Below are 26,884 nucleotides of genomic sequence, written 5' to 3'. Positions count from 1 at the left end.
TGTGCCTGGATTATGGCGTCCCGGGCGTACTCTTATGTGAAATGCAGGCTATCAGGCAGGAGGGTGTCGAAAGGTAGTGTAGGGTCGCGGCCAAACAAGAGGAAGAATGGAGAGAAGCCTGCGGTATCGTGGCGAGAAGAATTGTAGGCAAAGGTAACGAATGGTAATGCAACGTCCCAGTCGCGATAGTCAGCGGAGACATACATGGATAGCATCTCAGTGAGGGTCCGGTTGAGACGCTCGGTTAGACCATTCGTTTGTGGATTGTAAGCAGTAGCAAGTTTGTGTTTAGTCGCGCACGAGTGTAGAATGTCATTAACAACTTTAGAAAGAAAGTAGCGGCCTCGGTCGGTAAGGAGCTGTCGAGGGGCACCGTGGTGAAGGATGACGTTTTCTAGTAGGAAATCGGCGACATCGGTTGCACAGCTTGTCGGAAGAGCCCGTGTGATTGCGTATCGGGTGGCGTAATCTGTTCCGACAGCAATCCACTTATTTCCCGAAACAGACGTAGGAAAAGGGCCTAAAAGATCAACGCCTACACGAAAGAATGGTGCTGATGGCACGTCAAGTGGTTGAAGGCGGCCAGCAGGGAGTGTGGTCGGCTTTTTTCGTCGTTGACAAAGGTCACACGCAGCGACATAACGGCAGACGTCACGGTAAAGACCAGGCCAAAAAAAGCGCCGACGAACGCGGTCGTAAGTCCGTGACACGCCAAGGCGACCGGCAGTCGGCACATCATGAAGCTGGGCGAGAACAGTCCGGCGCAGATGCGAAGGGACAACTAAGAGTCGGTCAGGGCCGTCAGGGCGCATGTTACAGCGGTACAAGGTGCCATCGTGGAGTTCAAACATTCGAAGGGAAGGGTCGGGCGTCGTTGAAGTCAGCCGTTGAATAAGGTCTTTTAAGAAGTCGTCCCGGCGTTGTTAGGCTCTGATATCGTCAAAAGCACTCAAAGAGAGAACGGTGACAGGAATGCCGGCCATACAAACGTCAGGTGGGTCGACAGGATGGCGCGACAAGCAGTCCGCATCTTGGTGTAACCGACCTGTCTTGTATACAACTGAGTAGTTGTATTCTTGAAGGCGCACAGCCCATCGGCCAAGGCGCCCAGAAGGATCTTTCAGAGATGAAAGCCAACACAGAGCATGGTGGTCAGTGATGACTGTGAATTGCCGGCCGTACAAATAGGGGCGGAATGTTCCCACTGCCCAAACGAGAGCCAGACACTCGCGCTCAGTGATGGAATATTTGCGCTCAGCAGGGGAAAGAAGGCGGCTGGCGTAAGCAATAACACGGTCTTGTCCTTGTTGTTTCTGGGCCAGGATAGCTCGAATACCATGGCCGCTGGCATCGGTACGGACTTCTGTTGGAGCTGACGCGTCAAAGTGAGCGAGAATGGGAGGGGAAGTAAGCAGCCGGATCAGCTCAGTGAAAGCACGAGCTTGCTCACGACCCCAAATGAAGGCAGCGTCTTTCTTGAGGAGCTGAGTAAGAGGGCGTGCAACGTCCGCAAAATTGCGGACAAACCGACGAAAGTAGGAGCAGAGGCCCAAGAAGCTGCGAACGTCCTTGGCGCACGTTGGCACGGGAAAGTCTTTCACTGCCCGGATTTTATCTTGATCAGGACGGACACCAGAAGAATCGACGAGATGTCCGAGCACAAAAATTTCACGACGACCGAAGTGGCATTTGGACGAATTGAGTTGTAGCCCCGCCCGTCGAAAAACAGATAGGACCGTCGATAGGCGTTCGAGGTGCGTCGCAAAAGTCGGAGAAAAAACTATCACATCGTCCAAATAACAGAGGCAGATGGACCACTTGAAACCGTGTAGGAGGGCGTCCATCATTCGTTCAAATGTGGCTGGGGCATTACATAACCCGAAAGGCATCACTTTGAACTGTTAAATGCCGTCGGGAGTAATGAAAGCCGTTTTCTCACGGTCCATGTCATCGACGGCAATTCGCCAGTACCCGGAGCGAAGGTCTATGGATGAAAAATATTGCGCTCCATGGAGGCAATCAAGGGCATCGTCAATGCGTGGTAGCGGATAGACGTCCTTCTTGGTTACCTTGTTTAGGTGCCGATAATCTACGCAAAATCGCCAACTGTTGTCCTTTTTCTTAACTAGGACAACAGGGGATGCCCATGGGCTACAAGAAGGTTCAATGATGTTACGAGAAAGCATCTTATCAACTTCATGTTGGATGATGTCTCGCTCGGTAGGAGAGACGCGGTAGGGTCGCCGATGGATTGGGCTCGCATCCCCGGTGTTAATGCGATGTTTGACAACAGATGTTTGTCCGAGAGGACGGTCTCCAAGGTCGAATAAGTCCCAGTACGAGGCAAGGAGGCAACGTAGTTCATTGGCACACTGGGGCGGAAGGTCGGGCGCGATCATTTTCATTGGGGCATTCAAGTCTGAAGGGGCAGGAGGCACAGCAAGAGTTGCACACGAGGAGTCGTCAGCATTTAAAACCGAAATCTGGTAGTCTTCGGCCGGCGTGATTTGCGCAAGTGATATGCCGCGCGGGAGAACTTGTGCACTAAGGCCAAAGTTCACTAGCGGAAGACAGGACGTGTTGTCCGTAATGGTAATGACGGTGTGAGGAAGTGCGACGTTATGCGAGAGCAGGACATCCGGATTAGGAGATACGATGTAGTCACCGTCTGGAATGGGCGGAACGGGTGAAACACCTATGTAGGTAACAGCAAGGTGAGGGAGGCGAATATGCTCTGTGGAACATAGCCGAATCGGAGCACTATCGGGGGGATCAATAGCAACAGGTAGAGCGAGTTGAACAACACCAGCAGAACAGTCTATCAAGGCGGAATGGGCTGAGAGAAAGTCAAGTCCCAGGATTAGGTCGTGAGGGCAGTGTTCTAGGACATAGAATAAAACAGAAGTATGATGATCGGCGACACTCACACGAGCTGGACACATGCCAATAACGGCCGGCGTTCCCCCGTCGGCGACTCGGAGCACAGGCGACGGGGCAGGAGTGAGGACTTTCTTGAGACGATGGCGAAGCTGAGCACCCATGACAGATACGTGCGCGCCAGTGTCAATCAGAGCCGTAACAGGTACACCATCCACGTTCACTTTGATGAGGTTCCGATGTGTGGGCAGGGTCAGAAGAGGATTTTGGCGTCGGGGCGGTATAGCAGCATCACCTCTAGGTGCTGCACCCGTTAGTTTTCCGAAAGCGTGCGCCGGAAGGAGCTGGGCGACGGTGACCGACGCGATGGGGGCGAGCGGGAGGAGCGGCGATGCGGCGAAGGAGAGCGGCTAGAGCGGGCGGGCCGAGAAGTGTCGCCAGGAGTTACTGTTTGCATGCGCGGTGGGAAGCGAGAAGCAGCATGAGGCGGTCGGTCGGATGGCAGATAGGGCCAAGGGGTCGAATTCCACGAAGAGCGGCAGTGACGTGAAATGTGACCGATACGGCCACAATTGAAGCATATTGGCCTGTTGTCTGGATTGCGCCATTCAGCCGGGTTGCGATACCGCGGAGGGGCATCCACGTTGCGAGGGCGCATGACAGAGGTGGAAGAAGCGTAGTCAAGCCGATTAATGGAGCAGACGTTGGTCAAGCCAACGTTGGCCAATTCCTGGCGTACGACGGTCTGTATTAGGGAAACGGTGGACTGGCAATTATCGGAGCCAAGGGTTGGGGGTTAGATATTAGATGCGGCCTCGATTTCACGCCGGATGATGTGGACGATGTCATCAGAGCGATTGGGCGTGGGCAGACTGCGGAGGTCTTCGCAGGTGGACGTAGCAGCCGTGTTGGGGAGGCGGGGAAACGGGTGGGCAATGCGGCGGCTCTTGGCTTCTTCAAACCGCCTGCATTCGGTAATGATGGCTTGTACAGTCGAAGAATTCTTAAAGACGAGGAGGTGAAAGGCGTCATCTGCTATGCCCTTAATGACATGTGCGACCTTATCAGCTTCGGACATTCTCGGATCCACTTTGTGGCACAGAGCGAGCACGTCCTGGATGTATGTGAGGTAGGACTCAGTGCACGTCTGGACACGCGAAGCGAGATCTTTTTGAGCGGCGCGCTGACGTCCAACAGGCTTGCCAAACAAATCCGTGAGCTTCTGTTTACAAATGTCCCAGGTGGTAAGTTCCTCTTCGTGGGTCTGAAACCAGACGCGTGCCGTTCCCGCGAGATAGAAGATCAAATTAGCCAGCATGGCGGTCTGGTTCCAATGGTTGCTCTTGCTCACCCGCTCATAAAGTTGAAGCCAGTCTTCAACATCCGTGTTGTCAGTGCCGGAAAAGGTGCCGGGGTCGCGCGGTTGTGCCAGAATGACGGTTGGCGTGGGGGCCGACGAGCCCGAAGCATCCTCGCCTTGAGCTGGCATGGTAGATGCAGCCAAGGAGCGCCCGCTGCGTAAATCCGTCTTGAACTTGAGCCCGCAAACTCCACCAAAAATGTTACGGGGAAAAGAAATAAGAAATGTATTTACAGCGTATTTACAAGACTGGCAGCGGCTGGCAAGATCATAGTAAGCACGCGAAGTCCCGAGCTTCGTCTTCTTCAAGTGCTCTCAAAACGTCTTCATCGCTCTGTCACAATATATTTACACCGCGCTTCGAGCTTAGAACATCCACTTTTTGAACTTCTGTAGTATAATATTGTTCGCAATTCGTTTGCGTTGTGGCTCATGACGAAACATTCAGCTTTCGTCATGAGCCACAAAGTGACTTTAGGTAATGGGGCTGGACGTTAGCGGAGAGCAGAAAAATTTTTTACAGGCGCGAGCAAGTGTGTAATAAATTTGCAGTGCTATCTGGCCATCATATCTGTATTTAGTAAAAGCAACGTGAACGATGGTATTCCGACCAGGAGCAAATACCTAGTGACCACAGCAAGATTACAACTTGGATCACTGGATCGGCGAAAGAGGGTAGATAGATAGATAGATAGATAGATAGATAGATAGATAGATAGATAGATAGATAGATAGATAGATAGATAGATAGAGGAAGTAGTCAAATGTTGATATTCGAAATAATACGAGTGTCTAGAGTGCGAAATTGAAAGCCTAGTGATTGCGATCGTATGTTCCCCCGAGCATCCCCACATTTTCGAGAGAAAATAAAAAAACATGAAACTTAACCACTGTATTTGTTTCCCGGAATTATTTAGTTAGACAGAATTGTTCAAATTAATGCTATCTGCTAGTTCTAATTAATGCTAGTTAATTAAGTAGCTATCATATGAGATATCGCCTAAATTTTATGCTTTATAACTGCATAAGTGTGTGTAGGAATGCTTTAGCATGTTGTTTTTGTTCTGTAGTGAGGAAGAACTAGATTTACCCCACGTGATATTAGCTTGTTTCATTGCAAAATCATTAGGGCGGAAACCGCTCCCTATGTAAGCACGCGTGACGCGCTTACACTATACATAAAGATTCAGTCTTCCTATAGCGTTGCTTTACAAATCGCACTTTTTAAGCACATTTTGTGTCCACTCCATGAAGAATTCCTGTCTTAACTCTCTCGCCCTACATTTCATTTATTCACCGAATATGCTACATTTTGTAAACTTCAATTTTTAAATTTCATAATGCTATCCGACCAGTTCGACTTCTGTCATTCAAGAGTTTGCTTCAATTTCCTTGCACAGATTGTGTTATCCTGATAACAGGATAACACCCGCATGTCCCGGTGTCCCTCGTCAACGCGACCCACCTATCTTCACTGGCGCGGATGGCACCGACGTGGAGGACACGCTCGCAATCTACGCGCGCGTGAGTGTACCAACAAATGGGATGAGGCAGGAAAATTGAGAAACTTGGTCTTTTACCTGGCGGGAGTAGCAAGTCTGTGGTCCAACAACCACGAATCTGATTTCCCGACTTGGTCCGCTTTCAGGACTACCATTATCGACGTAATTGGCTGCCCTGCCGTTCGTAAGCTGCAAGCAGAACAGCGTTTGCGCGAACGAGCTCAGCAGGCCGGGGAATCTTTCACAACTTACATAGAGGACATTCTGGACTTGTGCAAGAAAACCAACGCGACCACGTCCGAGTTGGATAAGATGAAAAATGTCATAAAAGGCATCGACGACGACGCCTTCACCATGCTCCTCGCCAAAAATCTTCGCGCGATGGCAGAGATAATAACGCTGTGCCAGAGTTATGAGGAGCTACGCCGGCAGCTGTCGTTGACCCGTCGGCCGCCAGCACGGGACGCAGATCTCGCTGGCTTGTCAACCGTTTGTGACCACACCACCTTGCTGGCAGAAATGGAAGACATTTGTGCGCGAAGCAATTGCACGCCAGCTCTCTCTGCTGCCCTTTGCTCGCCCGCAGCATGTGGAACAGCCATCAACCACACACCCGCCTCCCCTCCGCCGAGCGATTGAACAGGAAATCGCCTAAGTCACGTCCGAATATCACCAGCGCCCTCCGGCACCGGCGCCACTTAGCTGCGCTTAAGTTGTTGCCAGGCCGGCCCAAACAATCTCTGCGGCTGGCCCGTTTAGTTACGCCGAAGCCGTCGCTGGTCCTCCGTCATTCGAACCGTCCCATATGCTTTGCGTGTGGTTACGCCGGTCACGTTGCACGTTTTCGCAATCGCGTGCAGCCGCCTCGAGTCGCATCACCCGTCATGAGCCAGTCCAGCAACCCTAATTACGAACCACCGCCGCCAGTGTCACCGACGTTACGCCCAGCTCCATCTACCCGCCGTTCACCGTCTCCACGACGTCGCTCATTGTCGCCGATGCGGCCAGGTCAGGTCACACGAGATCGGGAAAACTAGTCGTCGCAGTCCACGAGGCAAGGACTGCGACGCTATCGAACTGTGAAAGCCCTCAGCAGAGACCATCGAACATATTAGAAGTGTTTGTAGACGGTGTTCGCGCATCTGCCCTTATAGACACTGGAGCCATCGTATCCGTCATGGACGCAAAACGTAGCCGTTTCCTACGAAAAGTGACGACACAATTTTCGGGGCTATTTCTTCGTACGGCTAGCGCCCAAAGTATTCATATTTACCCAACAGCAGTCTGCATAGCTCGCGTTCTCATTCGGGACGCCATGTATGCCGTCAAATTAATCATCATTCCTGCATGTTCGCACGACATTATCCTCGGATGGTATTCTCTCTCCCGCCACAACGCCGTCATTCATTGCTCACCCGCCGAAAAAGAACTCTCGCCGTTCTCAGAGATGACCCCGGCAGAAAGACCTTGGCTTTCGAACAAGATACTCGTCACAGAGGATACCCAAGTGCCTCCGAACGCGTTAGCGGGAGTGTACTGCGACGGTCTCTGCGACACCATTGCACTCCTTTCGCCATCTTACCGCGTTCGCACTAAGAAAGGATTGTTGGTGCCTTTTGCAACAGTGCAAATCACTCACAGTGACAGCGCTATTTTTGCTAGCAATCATCCCCTTATACTGTCACATTGCTGCGAGGGGAATGTCTCGGCAGAGTGGAACCCCTCGAAGACGCACAAGTTGTGGACGCGCCCGATGAGACGCACTGCCCCAGCTCATGTACGCTCAGTGCTGCTTCGAGGTCTGATTCGTCGCCCGAAGATTTATTTGGCTCCTACATCACTGAAAACCTTACGCCGGTCCAGCGTTCACAGCTTCTGTGCCTGTTGGAAGAATTTCGCCCATCTTTCGATGTCGCACAGACTTCCCTGGGTCGCACGTCCACTGTCACGCATGGCATCGACACTGGCTCCCAACCGCCACTGCGGCAACGTCCAGATCGCGTATCTCCAGCAGAGCGTCGTGTAATTAACGAAAAAGTCGACGACATGCTTCGACGGGATTTTAGTCGGCCATCAAACAGTCCCTGGGCGTCTCCGATCGTTCTTGTTGCGAAGAAGGACGGTTCCGTACGATTCTGCGTGGACTACCGACGGCTCAACAAGATCACCCGCACGGAAGTCTATCCGCTGCCACGAATAGACGACGCGATTGACAGCCTCCAATGCGCTGAATTCTTTTCATCGCACGATTTGCGCTCAGGGTACTGGAAAGTACATATCGCTGAGGACGCTCGACCGAAGACAGCCTTCGTCACGCCCGACGGCTTGTACGGATTCAACGTCATGCCGTTCGGACTGTGTACTGCGCCCGCGACCTTCGAGCGCTTGATGGATACCGTCTTGCGCAACCTGAAATGGCACACGGGCTTGTGCTGCCTCGACGACGTCGTTGCTTTCGCTCCGGACTTCTCCACGCATCTTCAACGCCTCCGGCATGTTTTGACGCGTTTGGGCAACGCCGGTCTACAATTGAATCTAAAGAAGTGCCGATTTGCAGCACGGCAGCTGACACTACTGGGCTACGTCGTGTCCAAGGATGGAATTCTCCCAGATCCAGCCAAGCTTCGGGCCGTAGCCGAGTTCCCCAGACCTACGTCCGTCAAAGAACTGTGCAGTTTCGTAGGACTGTGTTCCTACTTTCGACGGTTCATTCGAAACTTCGCCACTATTATATCGCCACTGATGAAGGTCCTTGGCAGTAACGGGCCCCTCGACTCGTGGTCGTCAGTGTGCGAGGACGCGTTCGCAAAGCTCCGTCATTTGTTGACGTCTCCGCCCATACTACGCCACTACGACCCTACGGCCCCTACAGAGGTGCACACGGAAGCCAGTGGTGTTATCCTTATTACGCACGGGTCTCTTATTATTGAAAATGGCAGCGCACTTGCGAGCACGAATAGGACAAATACGAGCACTTTTCACGTTCGTGCCCACGTCTACAAGTACATAGCTTTTACGATAAAAATAAACAACCAACTAGACCACCCATATATTCACAAGTACAGCACATGTGCATGGGGGGAGTACTTGTAACATATAATGTCATTGACTACATGCAGCTAGCTTTTAAAGGGTGGCGTGGCACAAGTTGCCGCCCACCTACCTAAAACGGCGAAACTTAATAACACGTGCACGCCATGCGTTACAGTAGTACCATGACTCGCGTAATATTGTCCCACAGGAAACATTGTACAACAAGCGACTTTTAAACAGATAAGCAGAACGGCCGCATTAAACGTGCAGCTTCCAACATAAAAGAATGCACGTGGCAATGTCTTCATCGTGTGTTTCGCTTATGAAGCTCATTGGTCTTCTTCTACTGTTGACTTCGACTACGATGTTATCAAACCTGAAGGAGACATAGTGCTCATAACGACTGGGATACATGGCGTTTAGCAATTTTAGATGAGGGAATACCCCGGTCTTTATAGGGCCAACTGTCCTTGGTGCGGTGGCATACCTACTTTAATACATACAACCTGGGAGTGCACTAGCACCCTCATAGGCGAAATACCAGTAATACAAAGGAGCAGTGGGATGTTAGTATGAATAGTTGGACGTGTTGGTTAACCAACACGCCCAACTATGCATCCTAACGAGAAACATTGTTTCTTGATATTCTATATACTCTACCAAAGTTCGCACCCTGTGCAAGCGCCGAGCGGCTCCTAATGAAAAACGGCAGCAATTCTACACAGCCCTTTTCCCTGAGACCCAGAAATTAGAAGATGAAAATCACTTGAGGACCTAAAAAATCAGCACCCTTACCAGCTGCCTGCTGAAAACAAGCAGATGCTTGTGAAAGGCGCTTGTTTTCCACCAACAATGACCTCCGTGCAGTCGTACAGAGGCACATAGCAGGAGTTGTTGTGTAGTCTAAATTATAGTTTCTACCAACATAAGCCATGCAAGCGCACATAAAGCACAAAATAGATTCTACGAGGCTTGCCTACATCACACTTGAGCGCAGCTCATTATTGATAAAGTCGGATTTTTCACAAGTACTTGTAATGTTTATACCTTGAGTAGGTAGAAAATTTGTGCTCGTCAAGACGTATTTATGAAGAAAGGAAAATGTCAATTCACTAATTAAGTTTTTAAGTAATTACCTTATGGCCCATATTACAATTCACAAATTCTAGTCGTGGAGTTGGCAAGGCGGATCCACTTGGAACAAATTGTCTGGATGACACCAGTATCGAGATATTAATTCCCGAACTTCGTGGAGAAACGCATTGGCGCTCCAGTTACTTTCTTAAAAAAAACGCTGTTTACACCCTGTAATAGTGTTCAAACTAAAACGATAACCTTTACAATCCGGTATGCTTTGCTCATAACCCTAGTACTCCTACTAGTGTACTAGTAATTATTTTCTTTATTACGCGCTTATCTAGAGAGAAATATCTTTGAACAATAAAATTAGGTTATAATTAAGAGACGACTACGAGTGCTGAGTTCATTGCTTCAAAACAAAATTACCTTCTTTATTAATACTTTTGCCACAATCGTTTCAAGCACTAGCAACTACATGCCCCATCCTTTCATAGAATTTTTTCTTTCGCAATACAGAAGATAATTTTCTCTTTTTACCAGACCCGCTACCCAGAGAAAGAAATACTTTGAGCAATTATTATCACGTCAACAAAAATGAAACGTTGTTTCCTTTAAAAAATTACTTGCAGGAATTTTAATGCAATACCCGTTGAAGTATTGTTGCCTGAGAATGATGTTGGGAAGCGATGCAAAGTGCAATAAAGGACGAGTCCTCCGGAAAAAAAGGCAAGCAAGCAGTTGAAACGGAATAAGGTCGCTGAAACTTCACGTCACAGGTTGAAGAAAGCTCGGCGGTCACCTTAGCCAAGAACGAAAGTTGAGCCTAATGATTAAGGAACAAAGAGAGCGGTGTTTGCAGTAGTGAAGAGAACTTTTAGCGAGACGGAAAGTGTTCGTTCTTTTTCGTGCAGTCCTGGAAGCGTAACAGGTCCCTCGTATTTCGCAGCAGCCTTTGTGACCGCAAAATAACCAAATGAGAATATGCGCGCAGCGAGACATGCTTTGATTGCCTAGTTCGAGTTATGAAGTTTAGATCGCGTTTCAAAAGCGAAAGACAGAATAAAAATAGAAGCCTGTATACGATCCTGTGGCAAGCATGGACTGTGTTCTGGCATTAGCTACCCTGCTTTCCCGTGGGCTATGAACCGTACCCAAGACCTCTGAAGGAGAGAGTTGCGGCTACGGGAGCTGAGCATCCATGTTTTCACTATAGCATGTGTTCAAATAAGGTCGTTGTCCCTGTTTGTGCACGCGGAAACCGACTTCTCTCTTCCGCAAATTTTTGCCGTGTGCACCCGTTAACCCCAAGAGGCATTTAAAGATCTTCCACATTTTGGCCTCAATTGAAACATAAGAATGGTCTTGCTAGGATAACAGAGTGCCTGTGAAGTGTTTATCGTACTTTTGGTTGAAACCCGGCCTATTAAAATCCAATTGATATAACATGAGCTTTGTGACACTCTCTTGGCTTCAGTAGGTGCAATATATATTTTGTAAAGTATACGTGTGTTCAACTCTCCTTTAGAGTGGCATTAAAATCTGTAATTGTTTTTTTATTAGGAGGCATTCTTGTGGAGTCGGATGGGTTTTGATGCGTTCGTTCATGGCTGGAGTGGGTTACACTGTAGGGAACATTTAAGTGTAAGATTGAGCTCTGGAGCTCTTATCTGAATACATGAGAATGAATGAATAGCTTCGGTCCACACCCAATTCACTGAAATTATTCCATTTGTTGACTTTGAAAGAAACGTTAGTGTCTACCGCCTTAAGACAGCGCATAAACTGTACTAAAAAGTTGCAGACTATTGCACAAGTTAAAACGAGGCTAAAACACCAAGCTTACAACTCCATAAATAAAACAAAACAAAAAAACGTTATCTTCGTTGCAAGCAACACTTATTCAGACGTCCAGGCCAACCAAGAGTACGTGATATATAGTGATATGAAATACACCACGAATTTATGAATAAAGCTTTTGAAAACCCTAAAACATTTTGTAACAATGATACAAGATAGAAATTTGTAAACATTGCCGCTTATCTTTTTAAAGAACTTGACAATTCTCAGCCATTTATGTAATAAGTAAAAGGATCTCAATAAAAATTCTGCATTAAGCTCTCGGTAGAATGCATCTTGTTTGTCTTAAATGCAACGCATTTTTGAAAAATCCGTTCAGTTGTTCTATAAAGAGCACACGTCTACGTTTCACATTATTTCAGCAGTTAAATCGAACACGACCCGCAGCTAAAGCCTTTTAAAACGAAGGAATCCTCCTTGTGTCGTAGGGTATCAATTGGGGCTGTTGGGAGTAGTGGTTGGTAGGCTATTAAGATAAAGGCGCTGGTGTGATGATGGGGAAAAGGTGAGCCATTAGAGGAGGAAGGCACGAGAAGAAGAAGCATCGTGCACCGATTGGTTGGTGATGGCGACGACGTCATCAGGTCGCTGCTTGCGGTCGCATTATGTACCAGCGCTTAATCGGCTAAGGCGGCAGATTTGACGCAGACGTTTCGCTTAGACGGATTCACACAGTGCTGGGGATCTTTAGGTAAGATTTTTTTCCTGTGTCACTATGCTTATTATATTAAAAGCAGAATAATTTCCGATTGGTGCTTACGAGAGCTTTTGCAGGTCAGATATTAACCAAAAAGTGTCGTATGTGATTCTGACCAGCAGCATACCTGGCCTTTTTTTTTTTTTTTACTGGCGCATGAGAATACTTCTCGTGTTTGAATTTATCGACACGAATATTGTGCACGAATAAACTAACAATTATGCCTTCAAGCTTCCGGGTTTCTTTGGCCTGATGTAGACCAACTAGACAACATTTCAGCCACTCATTAATAAATGTAGTTTTGTCTAGAGAAAAGAAACCACAATAGGGTGCAATGCTGCCAGCTAACGAAATAAATGTGGTGGACGTTACGCTTAGCTGCAGCACTAGCCTTGGAAAAAAGTATAGAGGAAACGTGCCGAATATATTTAAGTGACTATATTACCATAAGTGTCACCTAATGAGTTACGGGTAGGTAATTTTTAAAGTCTCTGTTGAAACGCTCGCTATAGATAATCAAAAGCAACATTAGGGGTAACAGAGTGCGCAGCAACGCCGATAATGAGGCTCATGAGAGTGTCAATGTCATTCACTGCAAGTATGCTTACAGGGCTCCGAAGATTGGGGGCCTTTTATTGCTGATTTCTTTTACTGCACAATCATTCATAGGTTTAAAATGGCGCTTAAGGCATGCATCGACCGTGGACAAGACAAAGTAGTTTATTCATTGGAAAATGTTGAGAGGTCGGCCAGAAAATGGAGCATCTGGCCGGCTACTATACGTAAGGGAAGGGGAAGAGGGAAGAAAGAGGGTAACAATGGGGGGGGGGGGGGGTGATAATGGACAAACGCTACACAAAGTTGGTGACAACTGTAGCATTAGTGACGCTTAGTGATCGACTGAAAACAAGCCAAAAGTCCACAAGGTGCGTTTCTTGAGTGTATAAATTGTTTATGTTGGCAGCTGTGACACCAATTTAAGGAGCAAAGGAACGTTAGCGCTTATAGGACATTAAAGTGTACTAAATGGAAACTTCCTAAAATGTGCGTACGTACATGGTACAGTGTACTGTCGAGATATTGGTCGCAGTTATTGCACACGATCAGCTATATACGTCAAAACAAGTATTCTATCATGTAGTAAATAAGATACAACGTATAGTCGCTTTATCACTAAAGCTCATATTTCCTCTTGTCTATAAGTTAAGCTCTGGAGAGGTTGCGTGTATTTTAATGCTAAATCAAAACAAGTCACACTAAAGGGTTGCCTGATGAACAAACCTTAAAAAAATAGCTAACTTTCCTATAGTTGCGAATAATCAGAGTCGAGAGCATGAGGGCTTTACTTCTTGGAAGTCATCTCAATCTTCATGTAACGACGCTTCTACCCTCTTAAAGAAGGCGTCCTATTCTGTGTAACTTCATAAACGCCTGTGCTTTCTGAATTTTCCGAACCGCGGGCTCTCTGGTGCTTAGGGCGCTCAGCTGTCGCACGGCATTCTTCAGTCGGTAGTAGGCCGCAGCCTTGCTGCCTCTGGAGGTTCCCCGCTCAATGCGCCAATAATTTCCGCAGTCGCCGCCATAGTCCTCGAGGTCGACGTCGTAGAAGGCCCAGCCGAATCTCGCAGTCACCAAGGGATCCGCACTGTACGCCACAGATTGTATCTGCGTAAGTGATTATCAATTGAAGCATTTTCACCAGGGCAGTAGACGGCACGTTAAAAAAAAGTTTTTTTATTGATTTTTTTTGGCAGTGTGTAGGAGCACAATATTGAGTTTCTCTATTCAAACTCAATATCGTCCACCTTACACGCGCGCTAAGCGCACGTTTATTATGCGCACGTTTATTATGCGCACGTTTCTCTATCCATGTAGGGCCAAGGAAGTGAAATTGAAACAGTTCTAGTCAGGAATATGATTAACATCGTGGTGACGAATAAATTTTGCAAGATGTAGGTGTGCTTGAGATTTATATCGCGATTAGCAATATGAAACTTGTTTTTTTTTTTCGCGTGTATGTCAGTTTCGCCTAACGAGCTGCACTATCAATGCTTCAGTAGCCCGCTCATCAAGGTGGCTTCCATTATCTGCTATAGGAGTACTTCCCTAATGAATGTGAAGTATGTGCACTTGAATAGTTGCATATGTCTCCTCGACAATTTATGCACAAATTTATTTATTTATATTTATTTATTTTATTTTAGAAGTACTGCCAGCCTTGCTACCAGGCCTTAGGCAGGAGTGGGCGTTTGAAAGAAAAAGAAGTATGAAATAAGATCAAACGAGGTAGTAGACACTCAACAAGAATCTGCATAACAAACAGCACAAGAAAACCCTTTTCACAATCATGATTTGACGGGTAGAGACGAGGGATGAACGCTGTGGTTTATCACGATGTGAAGTCAGAAGCGATGAAACCGTTGGACAGTCAACAGTTGTGGCGGGTAATGCGTTCCATTCGGAAATCGTTGGCGGGAAAAAGGAATTTTTAAATGTGTTGATCCTGCAGGAAAAATCTCTAACCTTTTTGTTAGATAAGAGCGTGTGCAGCGGTGGGTAGCCGGTAGAATATACAATGTTTTATCTATTCCCTTGTTGACTGTTATAGAGTAAGTAGAAAAAATTCAGTCTGTCCCGGTAGCGCCTTATTGCAAGGTTTTCCAGTTCAGCAGCTTCTAGAAGAGATGATGGGGATGTGCGCCAGCTGTACGAATTACAAATAAACATAGCTGATTTTCTTTGGGCTTTCTCAATTTTAACGATGTTGGTTTGTTTGTGTGAATCCCAGACAATCGCAGCGTATTCTGGAATGGGTCGGATGAATGTTTTATATTCTAAAAGTTTTATTTCAGGTGAAGCGTTTCCTATTGATCGCCTTAAAGTTAGCCTAGTTTCTTCAGTGTTTAATTATAAATGTATGTGACATGTTCGTTCCACCTAATTTCTGATGTAATTACTACTCCCAAGTATTTGTATGTAGACACGAAAGACAAAGACTGGTTGTTAATGCTATAATGTGGAGGTTAAGGGATTCTTTTTGCGAGTAATGGTCATTGCAACAGTCTTTTTGAGATTATTAGTCGTCCTGCCATTTCGAGCACCATGTTTGTATTATAGACAGCGAGGTGTTTAAAACTTCCTGGTCATTTGAATTGCGTATTTCGTTGTACAAAATGCAGTCACCTGCAAAAAGCTTTATCTTGACGCGTATGTTACTGATGACGTCATTTATAAAGACGAGAAAGAAGAGCGGCCCTAACACTGATCCTCGTGGAATGCCTGAGTCTAATGTTGCGGGTGTCAAAGCTGCATCGTTGACGTGAACACATTGTTTCCGTAATGAAAGCTAAGCTTTCATCCAGTTCACTAAGGTGTCGTTTTTTAAAATGCGGTTTAGTTTAAGCATTATATGGAGTGACAGACGCGGTCGAACGCTTTTTCAAAATCGAGAAATATTAAGTCAATTTGGCCTTGTCAATCTAAAGCTGTCGCTAAGTCGTGAACTGTTTCTACGAGCTAAGTTACGGTCGAAAAACCTCGCCAAAAGCCATGTTGTATTGCGTCAATTCTTGCGTTGTCGTTTAGAAAGGCGGAAATGTTTTGGAAAATGATGTGTTTGAGCGATTTTGCGTATGTGCAGAGTAAAGATATTGGCCTGTGTAATGTGAGGAGAGAAAGGATTTGCCGTTTTTGGTATGGGGATGACTTTTGCGCACTTGCAGTTCGGCTGGGATTTCCGCACATGACAGTTATTTCTCGAATATTAAGATTAATTACTTTGAACACCATTCGGCTGTACCGGGAAAGAAACGCATTCGGGATTCCATCAGCTCCGGGCGAATTTTTAGCGTCTAGATTATGCATAAGTGCTAACACACCTCCCTCGGTAATGCTGGCATCACCAATTCGGTAGAATGTGTTCATAGCTAGGGAACTGCAGGCTGATACCGTCGTCACGCGTGAACACTGAGCAGAAGTATTGGTTGAGCGCATCAGCAATTTCGGCCCTCTCGGTTAAAAAAGTATCACCGATACAGAGTTTGGGTACAGCTTTCTTTTTTGGCGATAAGTGCTGCCAGAACTTTCCTGGGGATGTGACAAGGAAATTTTTAGTGTTATTTTTTTATTGTATTCTTTTGCTTCTTTAATTTATCAGCCAATGATGTACGCAAGCCAAGAAGCCGATCGCTTGTGGGAACAGTTGGGCGTTGCTTGAGTTGTTTTCTTGCCTTTCTCAGCTTCCGTTCTATTCGTACTATTTCTTTTGTTATCCAAGGATTGCGCTTCCGGAGCACTTTTCGCTTCACAGGTACAAAATCACGGATACACTTCAGAACAAGGAACTTGAAGTACCCCCATATTTCGTCATTATAATTATTTAATATTATTTGATTTGAAAACACATACACAGGAAAGGGAAAGCGAGGAGCATAGCTGGCAGTAGCCACCGGAATATTTCATCAATAGAATGTTCGTTCGATTCACACATGGCATGTAATCCTGGAAAAGTGCCATCTAGTGCGGCCGATACATCAATATCACTGGCATATGAGAAAATTGGGAAAATTCTTTCTTGTTTTTCCGTCTGTGGGGCAAAATTCACTTGCAACGTAAGGTACCCCATTTTGTGGTCTGACATAGCTTCGAAAACCTGAAATTGCAATGACTAAGAATGTAAATGAAACTAATAAAGATCCTGTATGAAGTACACGGAAAGGGTTAGAAAAATAAATATAAATATTGTAATAGCATAAGAAACATTTACGTAGGGTTTGAACTAAGCTGATTATTCTGGTATATTTCCACAAGGCTCAGGCAAACGAGTGTGCCTAGTTCCACCACTAGGAAAATTAATCTGAATTACGCAGAAATCTGCTGGTAAAAGGTTTCCACCGCCATTTCCAAAAAAAAATAGAAAAGCTTTGCATACGAACGGCCCGTAGAACGGAAAATACATTATGCTGAGTAGCGTCTGTACAGGGAGCAATACTGACTTATTCCATAACTTACAAAACAGACCAATAAATCACTACGTGGCTTCAAGGGTGTATGAATGCATCAACATTTTGCAACGGCGGTTGGGAGAGATGAGAGAAGTACCGATAGTCATGCAACGTAGAACATGAGATAAAGGAGAAGACCCCGGCACTCCAAGATACATACCAAGCATAAACAATACCAGGCTATGTATAGCAATGATCTTTGAGGCACTGGCTGAACCAGTGAGCCACTGTTAGTTTTTTTCCGGAAATGAAGACTAGTTGGTTCGCGCACGTGAGTTCGGTCGGCTTCTGCTTACGGGGGTAGCGAAACTACAGAGAACGCTTAACGGAGGACTGCAAAGAAATAAACAAAAATGATTGCGTTCACAGTACTTCTGACAAGATTGATGACCAGTTTTGTTAAGATCAAGAAAAGCTCTCCCTTTCAGCGTAAGCACAAAAAGACAAGAATATTATTCGTAGTTAAACAATCTCTGCATATAGTATCCACTGACGTAAACTTTCTGTATTTTCACGCAGTAATCTTTAGCAGTCGTTTAGGTGTACACATGAGCTATACATAACATCACTGTGAGGATTATTTGCTGGCAATGCTTAACTTAGCATTTGGATTACCTCGACATTCTCAGTTCTATATATGTATTCATCTAGTGCACACTACTGCTTGACCTTTAGATGTTCGCAGATATTACACAAGCATTCAGTGGATGCCATCGCAATACGGTCATACAATTTGTTTTCACGTGAAAGCATCAATTGGACCATTGAACGACAAAGCTGGAGTCGGTCACCTGGACAAGCGGAAAACTACAACTAAATTCACCTACTATTCATCTACTACCACCTAAATTCAACTACTACCACGTGACGAGCCCGCCTCAATGCAGCAGAGCGAGCGAAATGGAACACCTGCTGGCCCATTAGCGCGCCAGGTGTTGCGCGAAGGGAGAGGACATCGCCGCGAGGTCACGTCACTCTGGCTCTCTGAAGCCTGTGTTATCCGCACGTTCCTTGTCCGCGCAAACTCTCGCCTGCGTTCTAACTGCTGCTCGGTAATCACTATACAGAAATTAATGGACAAAAAATAAACTCGGAAGGAATAACGTTGGCGGTAGTGAGTTTCGATCCTACGACCCCACGCTAAGAAGCCGAGTGTCTCGCCCATTGGGCTAAACGAGTGCCTCCTAGATTGCAGGCCTGTAAGCTCTGCTTTATGAAGTCATGCTACTTGGACCAAAATTTCCATTGCCAAGCATGGCGTGACGAAAGCGGTGACGTCATAATCGCCGATGCTTACTCGGGAGCGTCTCCATTAGATTCTGTGGAATTAAGTCGGGCAAGGTAGCATGACGTCACGGATCGAAGTTCACCGGGCTTGTTCAATTAGCGTTCAATTAGCTCACAATTTTATGCTATTAGTTAATAAGACAGTTAGCAAATACCTCATTTGAGCAGGATGTTCTTAGGTAAAAAACACTCACTTCGTTCACCATGTCCACAGCTGTCTTGTAGGTTCGCCAGTGCCCGTTCTCAGGGTCGTCATCGTAGTGGCTGAATGTTGGTTTCGTCCGTCCGCCTTTCAGGTATGTCGAGTTTGAATGGCAAACCTTCGCAATGAATACAAAACATTGAACATTTTGCACATTTTTGTCGTCAATGTCTTCGTCTTCTTCAGAAGGACAAAATGAGGCCCAGTCTATCGAGACAACCGGATCATGTTTCCGAATCGCGAATAAACTGCAATTTTCGGAAAAACTGTGGTCTTCCGTCATCAGAAAATCATCTAAACGGCATCTTACAACCATTTACTACTGTTATCATTCCAAGTGCAAGAAAAAACGCACAAGTACTGCTTTGAAGCACTCGGTGCAACACAGAAAAAGCTCCACTTCTGCTGCTAATTGTCACCACTGTGAGAATGCCTACGAACTCTGTATTAGAACAATTGTCCACGTATCAAGCTTCCAAATGCAAAGTATCAAACTGTAGAGGTCGCCACAGTTCAGTCCCTTTTGTTGGGCTGCCACCAGAGTGTGGCGCCCCCCTGTAACCTGTTTGTGCGTATATATGTTTGGGCCTAAAAAAGGAGGGAGCCCCTTTTTCGTCTGAGCAAGCGGTGTGTACGTGTCGGTCCGTCTCGCCGTGTCCGTTACCCCCGTGGCACTAACCACGCGACATTGTGTCAGAAGTGAACGTATAACGCCCCCCGCCCCCTGCCTTAGCCCTCACCACGATTGGAAGGCTCCAAGATGTCTCTCGAGACCAGCGAGCCGCCGAAACTGTACGGCGTCAACTTCCAGCCACATGCACCGTTCGACTGCTCGAACCCGCCAACGTGGGTGACATGGCTCAGCTGCTACGAAGACTACGCAGCGGTTTCAGTAGACACAAGCGCCAGAAGACATGCAGGTACGCTCCCTCCTGTACTCCATGGGCCCGGAGGCCCGCCCGCTTCTCGAGACATTCTCGCTCGACGCCCTGTCGCTCGCCTCATACCAAGCCGTTGCCACCCGCTTCACTGAGCACTTCGTGCACCCGGCAAACGAGCTTTACGAGTCGTCGCGGTTCCACAGACGTATTCAGCTACCCGAAGAAAGCGTCGACACGTACTACGCACAATTGCACAGGATGGTTAAGCGCTGTAACTATCCGTCAGCTACTGTCGAGGAAAGGCTCGTACGCGACGGGTTCGTCGTCGGCCTCTGCGACTCCCGTCTCTCAGACCAGCTGTGCCGAAACGCAAAACTGACACTCAAGGACGCTTGGGCACAAGCCCGTCAATCCGAAGACGCCGACAGGAAAAAGGCGTTGCCCCAGAACTGCAACGAGCACTCCCGCGAGCTCAACCTCGAGGCCACAAAAGCTAACAAGTTCCCCTCTCGTCGTCGCTCCGGAGCTAAACCTCGTTCGCCGCAGCCGCAAGCAGAGCGCTCACGCGAGCCGTCGACAAGTGAATTCTGCGGCCACGTGCCTCATCGACGTTCGGACTGCCCGGCCCGACGCTCCGCCTGCAACTTCTGCAAAAATGTCACAGTTTCGCCCTAAGGGCGAAGCAATGAATGCGATAGCAACACAGCAATGTCATACGAAGTAAGGTGAGCGGCTTTGGTAGCAATATGAATTGTAGTAAACATGAGCTGATTAAGTAAGCAGGTGTGCTGCGGCGTAAGTAGACCGACATGAAGAGAGACTCGATGACCACGAGAAGGCGCGTGTGAAACGGTGGTGTTGATGAGAAGCGCTTCCCGTGGGCAGCGCGTTCCAAGGGACACACCTGTAGCGCTGCACTGCCGACCCGGGCAGCATTGCATGTGTATCGTGCGTTGGAAAATGTGGCCCGACTATTACTAACTGATTGAACAAGCGTGGTGTGAGCGCGCACAAACAAACATGAATAGATCACACTGAATGACTGCAGACAACAACTGTCAAAACGCTGGCAGCAAGCGCATACGCCGCAGCAAGCGCATACGCCGCAGCAACGGGCGAAGGTACGTGCGGTCTATCGCTTCAACGGAAACTGAGCGGCGAAGGCACGGCGCATAAAGGTCAGAGCCGTGTGGAGATAAGCGACGGCGCGAGCGAGCGACGAGCGCGGTTGTTGGCAGAGTAGAAGTGCGCCCCCCCCCCGCTCCTTCCGGCGCTGGCTTCCCGCTTCCTTGCTTGCGCGTGGGAGAGATAAGAGACGGTGCGGTCGAGTGACGAGCGCGGTTGTTGGCAGAGTAGAAGTGCCCCCCCCCCGCTCCCTCCGGCGCTGGCTTCCCGCTTCCTTGCTTGCGCGTGGGAGATTGAGTGCGTTCGCTCTTCGTGATAGCGCGCGTCCCCGCACGCTTCCGCTCGGGCATACGGCGCGCGGCGAAGATTTTATCTATAGGGAACCTCACGGCGACGGCGACGGCTACGGCGACGCCGACGGCAGAAATCCGGTTGAAGTGTCCATGTAATTGCTATCGCAATAAAAGAAAGGCCACGTTGCCGAAGTATGCCACTCGCGGAAGTACAAGCAGAACAAACTCAGCTCCATTCACCTGCACGCCGTCGGGACGCCCGCCGCGGCAAAGTTCGCTGACGTCACCATTGACGACTACACAGCGCAGTTCAAGGTTGACTCCGGAGCCGAAGTATCTGCCGTTCCCAGCGACTTTCCTACGCTGCCTGCCATACTCGACCAAGCCGGTACTCTGCTCACTGGCCCGGGAGGACAGCCACTGCGCATGCTAGGCTCGAATCTGGCACGACTTCGGTGGCAAGAGAAAACAAGTCGTCAACACCTCTACGTGATCCAGTCTCTCAATGTGCCTCTTCTGGGACTGCCAGCGCTCCATGACCTCCAAGTAGTTCGATTTCTCGATCAACTGTTGACTCCAAAAGCAACGCTGCACGCCGAGCTCTCAAGGACGAGTACAATACCCGGTTGAAACCTGACGCAGTACCTTTCTCGCTAAGCGTCCCTCGCAGGATCCCCATCCCACTGCTCTACATCGTCCGCGGCGAGCTGGACAAATCGGAGAGCGCAGGCGTGATCCGCAAGGTCGACAAGCCAACACCATGGTGCTCCGTTCTCGTCGTTGTCCGGAAAGATGATGGTTCCTACCGGCTATGCGTCGACTTGATACAACTGAACAAGGTCGTCCTCCGGAAATAACATATTCTACCAACTGTCGAGCAAGTACATGGCCTCTTCGGCGATGCAACAGTTTTTTCAAAGCTGGACGCGACTGCATGCTTCCACCAGGTGAAGCACTCTACAGATTCCCAAGAGCTTACGACGTTCATCAACCCATATGGCCGATACTGTTTTTGCCGGCTCCCCTTTGGCATCACCTCCGCACCAGAGTACTTCCAAAAGCAGATGGCAAGAACCCTGGAGGGCCGAAAAGGAGTCGCCAATATAATAGATGATATTCTGGTTTTTAGACGCACCCGCCAGGAACATGACACAAGACTGAGCCAGGTGCTATCTAGCCTTGCAAAAGCAGGCATCACAGTGAACCAGGACAAGGGTCATTTTGGGGTACCCGAGGTCTCCTTCCTCGGAGGCGTCGTCTCACCACAAGGTATCAGGCCAGATTCAGGCAAGGTCAAAGCAATCAAAGCCATGGAAGCTCCAACGGACGTCGCCGGCGTTAGAAGACTGCTCGGAATGGTGAATCATCCTGCCAGATTCTTGCCACACATCTCGGACGTCACAGCGCCCATCAAAGCCTTACTGAACATGTCTGCGAGTTGGGTGTGGCAGCATGAGGAAAAGGCAGCGTTCGAGAAAATCAAGTAACTCTTGACGTCAGACAAGTGCATGGTCAAGTACCACCCGTCGTACGCCACTATGGTGTCTGCAGACGCAAGCTCATTTTGACTCTGTGCAATTTGGCTACAGACTCAACCCTACGGAGAGCGCCGCCCATTCGCGTTCGCTTCGAGGTCAATGACCGAGACCGAGCAGCGTTACAGCCAGACGAAGCTTTGGCAACGACGTGGGCTATCCAAAGGTTCGACGAGTTCGTCCGTGGCATCACCTTCGACGTCGAGACTGACAACCTGCCACTCGTTTCCCTTCTGTGCAAAATGGAACTCGACATGTTGCCGCCTCGTATTCAGAGACTACGGCTGAAGACAATGCGCTGCCATTTCCGTATGCTGCACGTGCCAGGAAAGCTCCTAGCCACGGCCGATGCTTTGTCGCGCATCACCCACAAGCGCCCACTCCCCTAGACACTATCAAACTTTGTGCAGCACAGATAGTTGGCTGCATGTCGGAAGTCTTGCCACTCAGCCCTAAAGACGTGTGGCAGGCACAAGAGTCTGATGGTGAGCTCAAGGCCCTCGTCTCCTACAGCCAGCATGATTGGCAACAAAAGTCCAAGATACCACTGCACCTCTCAAAGCACGCCTCCGTGGTAGAAGAGCTCTCTGTCCGCGACGTTGTTCTGCTGAAAGGCGCCCGGATAGTCATCCCATCGTCCCTTCGACCGGCGGTCTTGACGCTGTTGCACGAAGGTCACCAGGGAATCAACAGGACCAAAGCCCTTGCACGGGAGTCAGTTTGGTGGCCCGGTATCTCGGCAGACATCGCCTCTCTTATCACCAACTGCGAACAGTGTGCTTCCACCCGCATGAACTTTGCAGAGCTCCTGGTCTCCACAGCCCTACCTGGACGTCCCTGAAAATTTCCCTGAAAGGACTTGTTCCACCTCAACGGCCAGACGTTCATCCTGGTGGTGGACTATTACTCAAGGTTTCCTGAGGTGGTGACCATGAGGTAGTACGACAGCTGAAGCAGTCATCGACGCTCTCAAAACCATCTTTTCCCGCCATGGAATCCCACAAGAAGTCAGGTCGGACAACGGTCAAACCGTTTTCGTCGCAAGATATTGCGGCGTTTGCAGCGCCGTACGGCTTTAACCATGTGACCAGCAGTCCACACTACGCTGATTCGAACGGAGAGGTGGAGAGAATGGTGCGTACAATCAAGGACCTGTTTCGCGAGTCAAAGGACCCTCATCTGGCCCTACTCAGCTATGGGGATACCCCAGGAGTCGACGGTTTTAGTCTAGCCCAGCTGCCGATGGGACGTCAACTCAGAACCAGAGTCCCAAAGCAAGACTCCCAGCTACGGCCCAACTGGCCGCAAAAGGAAAGATGTCGTCGCCAAGGATGTGGCTTACAAGCGGAAGCAGGCCGACAACTACAATACGCATCATGGAGCTCGAGACCTACCGCCACTCCAAACAGATCAGCGTGTCTGGGTGCGACCTGATCAAGTGCAAGCCACGGTCCTCAGTCCGGGCCAAAGACCAAGAAGATATGTGGTTGAAACGGAGCGAGGTGGCACCCTACAGCGCAACCATTGTCACCTAGAGCCTTTTGTGCCTACGCCCTCCGGAGAGGAACCACCACCCCTGCAGCAAGTTCCCCATCAGGAGCCTCGGCCTGCGAACGTCGCGGAATCAATGATCCCCCTTGGACAGTCTGTGCAACAGTCCCCTGCTGTTAGGGACCGCAGTGATGGTGCGACACGAACCGGCATGTTGTTCCGCAGTGCCGTTTGAACTTGTGACGCGTTTGGCTTCCCGAGTCCCTCCCGTCTCACCTTCAAGGCTTCAAGGGAGATGTAGAGGTCTCCACAGTTCAGTCCCTTTTGTTGGGCTGCCACCTAAGTGTGGCGCCCGCTGTAACCTGTGTGTGTGTATATATGTTTGGGCCCAAAAAAGGAGGGAGCCCCTTTTTCGTCTGAGCAAGCGGTATGTACGTGTCGGCGTGCCCGTGCCTCCGCGGCACTAACCACGCGATACAACCTTGCCATTTTCAGATGAAATGCCATGAGTTTGTTGGAAATGCTAATGGAATCTTTAAATCATCAAATTCCCTGTCCACACTGTAATATGAAATTCTTTAGAGCATCACTTCTTATATGTCACGTAGAACATATGAAGTCATATCGCTCATGATATGTTGTGACATAATATGACAACTACCGTGTTTTAGACGATATCAGGCACACTATAAAGATTGCCGTCGATACATGGCACAAATGCACTGTTTTGTACGCAATAAACTGACACGTGTACTTATTTATCCTTTTACCCGGGGACTCCATTTCACCCGCTAATAATTTAATGATATCGCTTAGCGCAAGACGCGCCGGTATTATATGGAACGTACTCGAATGTTATCGTTGATCCCAGCTGTCATGTATGTTTTCGTTAAACTTTGTGTAATTAGCATATATTCGCGAGACGAATTTTGTAGTACCTTCCGGAAGGCACGCAGGAACCTTCGATCAGTCATGTATGAAAGCTGACGTGCTTTACCCGCAGGCGAGGTTTTCGCTCATCGCCGACTTTTGCTCGCCGCTATCGTTAATACAATTAAATTCTGCGGTTTTACGCGCCAAAACCAGGATTTGATTATGAGGGACGCCGTAGTGGGGTACTCCGGGTTAATTTTGACCGCCAGAGGTTCTTTAGCGTGCACCCAATGTGCGGTACACGTGTGTATTTTCATTTCGCCCCCATCGAGATGCGGCCGCCGAGAACGGGATTCGATCCCGCAACTTCGGGCTTATCAGCGCAACACCAAAGGAACACCGCGCCACAGGCGCGTTCGCCACCGCTATTTTTGTGGTTGTGTATTACTTGTTCTGCTTGGCACGAGTGAGCCCAATAAAGAATTAAACTTGCAAATCACAGTTCTGAAACTGTCCTCCTTCACCGTAACTACAACCTGACAATATCATACCATGTGCGATAAGCAGTGCATATTGAAATCAGCAGACACAAATTATTGCGGAAACAAGAAGGCAAAGAAGGCAAGAGAGCAAATAAATTCCCAAGCAACCCTCAGTGCATCAGACGCTTTAGCTTCGGCCGTGTACTTTCTCCAAGCAGCACTTGAATCAACCGAGGTGTGCAAAAGTTATTGAGGGAGACAAAATAAAAATTAGGTATACGTAGACTGGAAGATTACCTCTACATACTTCTACTTATTTTGTTGGATGTGTTTGAGCAACAAAGAGAAATTTCCATTGAAACATACTTTGCATACTAAACTTGGCGTTCCCGACATGGCATCTGACGTCGCTTGCTAAGTGGATCACAAGGACGCCATCCTAATAAGTTTCTGCTACCAGCAATGCGGTATTCGCAAGAGTCCTTGTTTATACCAAATCCCAAGTTAGACTACTATCATCATGTGTAAAAAATGATCAAAGCAACCACTACTTAGTCCAATTGAAGATAGCGCTGTTTAAACGTTGAATATTATCGCATCTCATCTCGCACTTTCGATATACTGGGTGATGATTGAATTGATTGATGATGATTGACGAATTTTTTTTAAATTGCCTGTGGCAGATAACATAATTGTAGTCCTTCAGCTGGATTATTCACAGTGGCGGACATTACTTGCGAGAGAAATCTAAACGCATACTGAACCAATTAGCGATAATTCCCTGATTTGCTTCTTAATTAAGTAGATTAGGCTCATATTACAATTTTCAAATTGTAGCGGATGAGTTTGCAAGGAATATTCATTTGGAATGAATTTTCAGAATGACACCAGTTGGAGATAAGCGTCATCAAACTCGGCGTAAAAACTAGGCTGTTGTACCACTTAATCTTCAGCAAAGCGCTCTTTTATTCATTGAAGCACTAAGGTAACTGGAACGCTTAAGTATTTCGTCACACATTTTGGTAGTTATTATTTCGGAACTGGTGTCCTGGAAATTAACTTTAAGAGGATATGTCTTGCAAACTCACCGGCTGCAACTAGCAAATTACAACATGTCCCAAAAGTAATAATTAGAAGCTATTTAGGAAATTTATGTTAATAAGGTAATTATGTGTTTCCATTTCTCAGTCTATAATGTCCGCCGGTTAGAATATTCCAGCTCAAGGACAAGAATAAGACTATCTGCCATAGGCGATTTTTAAAAATTCCATAAAACTTCAAAATGATCACCTTGTACTTTAGCATT

The 26,884-nt window shown here is 47.9% G+C and overlaps 1 protein-coding gene across 1 annotated transcript in view; it reads right to left on the bottom strand.

The window, feature by feature from the left end:
* Positions 1-13,685: 13,685 nt before the first annotated feature.
* The window catches only part of LOC125947702 (uncharacterized), a 57,921-nt gene continuing 44,722 nt past the window's right edge, over positions 13,686-26,884 (bottom strand). Inside the window, exons 10-11 of the mRNA XM_049672945.1 lie at positions 18,891-19,016; positions 13,686-14,071 (exon numbers count right to left, since the gene is read on the bottom strand). Of these exons, the coding sequence (XP_049528902.1) occupies positions 13,799-14,071; positions 18,891-19,016 (399 nt within the window). The 3' untranslated portion in view covers positions 13,686-13,798. The remainder of the gene's footprint in view (positions 14,072-18,890; positions 19,017-26,884) is intronic.

This window comes from Dermacentor silvarum, chromosome 8 (assembly GCF_013339745.2).
Source record: "Dermacentor silvarum isolate Dsil-2018 chromosome 8, BIME_Dsil_1.4, whole genome shotgun sequence".
Classification (NCBI taxonomy): domain Eukaryota; kingdom Metazoa; phylum Arthropoda; class Arachnida; order Ixodida; family Ixodidae; genus Dermacentor; species Dermacentor silvarum.
This window is presented reverse-complemented; position numbering and strand designations above follow the sequence as displayed.